The sequence below is a fragment of the Cucumis sativus genome, chromosome 6 (genome assembly GCF_000004075.3).
Source record: "Cucumis sativus cultivar 9930 chromosome 6, Cucumber_9930_V3, whole genome shotgun sequence".
Taxonomy (NCBI): Eukaryota; Viridiplantae; Streptophyta; class Magnoliopsida; order Cucurbitales; family Cucurbitaceae; genus Cucumis; species Cucumis sativus.
The window spans coordinates 23,507,625-23,512,101 of NC_026660.2; the positions used below are offsets into that span (position 1 = coordinate 23,507,625).

The following is a 4,477-nucleotide window of genomic DNA, read 5'->3' on the forward strand; positions in this document are numbered from 1 at the left end:
GTTTTAATTTGAACGCAAATCAAGCAAAGTCATTACATAAGAAAAATAATAATTTCATTCAGTAGTATAGAATAATATAATTGTGATTAGTATTCAATCATAAGATTGAAAAAGAAGAAAATTGATGAAGAAACAAAGTTGAAGTTTCAAACATGGCCCCTCCCCCTATTATCAAGAGAGCTTTCTCCATCCTAAGAACTTTTCTAGCGACTGTTTCAACTCTCTGACTTCCTAACACACTATTGATAACAACCTCTCCTAACATATGGAGAAAAGTATAATATTTAAGAATATAAACCACACATCTAACAATCTAAATCGGTTTTCTGCATGGTCAAATAATCCATGAACTTAGCTACCATATACTAAGAAATATTATAATACTAAACGACCAAATGTATACAGAATAACAACCTTGCTCGTCGTACAACTGTGTAATGAACTATAGTTGGCTTTTATATTAGTGCAGTAGGAGTAACAGTAAATATTTCTGGTAAATAACAGAATGTTTGTTCAAATATCCACAATAGAAAGTGGAGGTTGATCAAATTGAGATTTTAGTTATTTATATGCTTTTCCACTATCTGAAAATGAGAGTTCGAAAAGGGGAAGATAAGAAAAAAAAGGATCAGCAAACAAAGATTGCTTTGCTTGTGACATTTCATTAACAACTAAACATTCAACACTCACGGTTTCTTCAATAGATCCTTAACGTATTTGGTGACTTCATCCACTTTGACAGTCCATGCTACAGAAACTGGGGAATAACCTGTCCAGGGATTGCTTCCATTCCATCTGCAAGATATATGAGAGAACAAAAGAAGGGATTATCAACTGAACAATTAGAAAACTGGAGAAACATTCAGCAAAATCATGCGTAGCTCTGAACAATGAACATACTTTTTGATTCCTTGATCCATCAATGTATGACCTACACAGATTCCCTGAGTTTCAACTCTCACAACACCAGATTTGAATGTAAAGAGATCGGGGCGAACTAAAGCCACGAATGAAACAGGGTCGTGGAGGAAGATGCCTGGACACAAAATTTAGGATGGTCTTTGAAATGGGATCTACAAGTTTAGGAACTTTTTGCTGTAAAAAAAATATGACTGCTAATTACCACAAACCCCATCCGACATGACATGCCAATCTCTGTAGAATTTGCACATGTCACATAAGACTTGAGCATGTTTTCCTTTGGATTCCCTTATTTCAAGGAGGTCGTCATCTGCAAACATAAAAATGATTGGCATCACATTGATGTTGCTTCTCAGTATGCTTAATTTTATTTTATAAGGCATGTGCAAATAGTGAGAATAATGGCAGGTCAGAGGCATCGCTGACAGTTTCTCACATCATTCGGGACAGACAAACATGTGAAGCTTGATAAGGAAAACACTACCTGTAAGTTTAACTTGTGTGGTGATGTTTATCCCAATCACATCAATGTTTGCTCCAGAAGTGAATACAACATCTGCTGCTTCTGGATCTCCATAGATCTGCAAGAGATTTCACAATTCATATCATGCCGTTTTGTCCAACTAATGAAATATTAACGGTAATCCCTGTGAAACAGATACGCATAACTGTTTGTTTTCACCACTTTCTCCCAACTGGTTCTAAAGTCAGCTCGGTTAACTTAGAAGAATGTGATGGACAATATTAGAAACCTTGGGAACGGTTATTCTCAATAACAAAGAACCCATAGAACAAATTTTCAATTTCTTAACAAAATTTATTACAAGAAACAGATGGTGCTTTCAGAAGTACAGAAGGGTCTGAAGGATTTTCCTCTAAAAGAGGTGAGACATAAGCCTCATTTTAATTTTAAAACATTATACAAATTCTGACTTTGAACGATCCAGTATCCCAAAACATAATAGTTATTTACGCCTCATAACTACTGTTTCTTTTCTTTTTACAGTAGCTTCATACGTTTTCGTAGAGGTGGAAACCTCTTATGGTCCAAAGAAGGTATAAGTCAAGTCAATGCTAAAAGTTAGAGCCATGCCTTGAGATGACCGTCAAAGCATAACCCTCAAAAGCCATTTGAGCATTGAAAATAGATTATTGAATGGAAAATAACAACTCACATTTGCTTCAGCAGCAGGGCTTACATTCCCTAGAGCAAAGAAAGCACCACCAAGTATAACAATCCTTTTCACCTTGCTCGCAAAGGTAGAATCCATTTTGATTGCCTGATTGTAAAAATAGGAAAAACATACGTTTTTCAAACACAAGGAAAAAAGTATAAAAAAATCGCACGCAATCAATCATAAATAATTACCATAGCCAAGTTTGTGAGAGGCCCAAGTGCAAGTATAGATACTTCACCGGGATGCTGAGAAACCGTCTTGACTAAAAATTCAGAAGCAGATTTTTCAATTTTCTTCGAACTTGGAGATGGTAGATTTAAATTCCCAAGTCCATCAGAACCATGTACAAAGTCAGCAATGTGGGGTGTTCCACCCTTTTCCACCAAAAAAAGCATAGTTAGTAAACCACACAAGGTCCCTGAAGGACACAAAAGTACCCAAAGTTAAGGGCTAGATATAAGAGATCAGAAAATTTACCTTCAGGGGTTCAGCACTACCTTCAGCCACAGGAACATCCGAACGGCCTGCCATCTCACACTATCTTTTTGAACATCAAAAGATTCATTGATCATGAACACATTCCAAAACGAAAGAAAATCCAGTGAATATGAAATGGAGCATGCAATTGAAAAGAGGATCATCAGCCAAAACAATTGCATACCAGAAGCAAGGCATTATTCGTCGCGTCTTCAATGAAGACATTGCCAAAAACTGTAGTTAGTCCTAAGATCTCCAACCCTGGACTTTGAAATGCCATGAAGATAGTCATGGCATCATCTGTCAATCAAAGATAATTTAGAGTTAACTAGCACGCCAATGGTAAAACTTCCTAGAAATAGCCCAACAGTCCAAAAGTACATCCATCAGCTTTTTCTGAGATTCAATTCTAAGTTCATACAAAGATTCTACACAAATGCATATGTGTACACACATATATACAAGCAAATTTACATCCCAACAGCACAAATCCAGAGAAATTTAAGCCAATCCGCACAGAAGAAATCAGACCCTCCTTACAGATTTGCACAATAAATTTTAAAACTCTGGATCACAGGTGTTCAATTCATATCAGTCAGAGCCTAGTTGAGAAGAACAGACATTCAGACAAAACAAAATATAATAAAACAGTAACAAGATATGTGCCAAACGGACAAAAAACATAGAAAAAAAAAGAGAAGAGAATGCCCAGAAACAGGATTAAGAAGAAATTCACCGATTCCAGGATCGGTATCGATAATGAGCTTCTCCAGCTGGGGAGAAGAATTCAAAATGTCAGCTTCACCATTCAAATCCGCCATATCTGGGACCAAAATTCAGAACTGAAACAAGAGTAAATATTGGGATAACGAAAGAAGCGAAATCAAATACGCATGTGCGCGTGACTATAAGAAAAAGAAAGGCACACGCACACACATAAAAATTGGAGATAATGGGGTGTAAACAAAATGGATTTTAGGGATATAAATAAAAAGAATCAGTCAAGAAAGTGAAGAAGAAGAAGAAGAAGATGACGATGGATGAAGGAAACTGAGGTGGTTTCCGATTGTTTAGTGATAAAGAATATATAATAGAGAATTGATTGGAGTGGGTTTTGGTTAGGTGGAAGATGACGATGAAAAAAGGCGGGCGAAGGATAGAGACAAACAGAAGGAGATTAACAATGGCGAAAATCGTAATCAAATTTCTGTTTGTGTGAGATCGAATAGAAGTATTTGGATCGGGAATTGCAATGAAAAGGGAACCCAAAAGCTACTTTTTCTGATTCTGCTTCTGCTCGTCTCCTTTTCAAAAATCTCCCTCTCTCTCGAATCTTGCTTTTTGTTAACGTCGAATTCTTAGTTCCTAAACACTCTCCAATCAAATTAACTTTCAACTCCAGATTGAAGGTTTGAATCAAATTATAACTTAATTTAGGAACAATTACTCGAAAACAACATCTTCCTCTTTCTTTACATCAAATCCGTACAATATTACATTTCATAATTATTCCGATATCCCCAAAGTTACACTCATTTCCAATCAAACCAAATATACTTTTAATTAATTTTAAAAATTTAAGTATTCGATGACATTTCAATATAGCTCTTCAATACCATTTAAATATTTACCCACTATACCAAACTTTACTAAACTTTCAATAACCATATTTATTGATAGATAAAACCTTTATTTTAATCGTACTCGTGTGTCATTCCATATCTTTCTAAGTCAAAAAAATAAATAAATAAAATGTTAGTCGAACTACTTCTAAAAGTCAAAATATATAAATGATGTTAGTAAGTAAATATATATAGCCACACAAGAAGCTACTTTGTCAAAATTATTCCAAACTCTATATGCACACATTAAAAGCCATTCAATTTTGGTGTCCAACACTA

At 35.3% G+C, this 4,477-nt stretch overlaps 1 protein-coding gene across 1 annotated transcript; it reads right to left on the bottom strand.

Moving 5' to 3' along the window:
- Positions 1-433: 433 nt before the first annotated feature.
- LOC101211263 (uridine nucleosidase 1) lies at positions 434-4,004 on the bottom strand. The gene is made up of 9 exons (XM_004143265.3): positions 3,313-4,004; positions 2,761-2,876; positions 2,577-2,636; positions 2,291-2,473; positions 2,097-2,201; positions 1,406-1,502; positions 1,124-1,231; positions 901-1,036; positions 434-795 (listed from the first exon to the last, which is right to left on the bottom strand). Exons 1-9 carry the CDS (start codon positions 3,395-3,397, stop codon positions 687-689), a joined length of 999 nt encoding a protein of 332 aa, XP_004143313.1. The 5' UTR covers positions 3,398-4,004; the 3' UTR covers positions 434-686.
- Between the last annotated feature and the right edge of the window lie 473 nt (positions 4,005-4,477).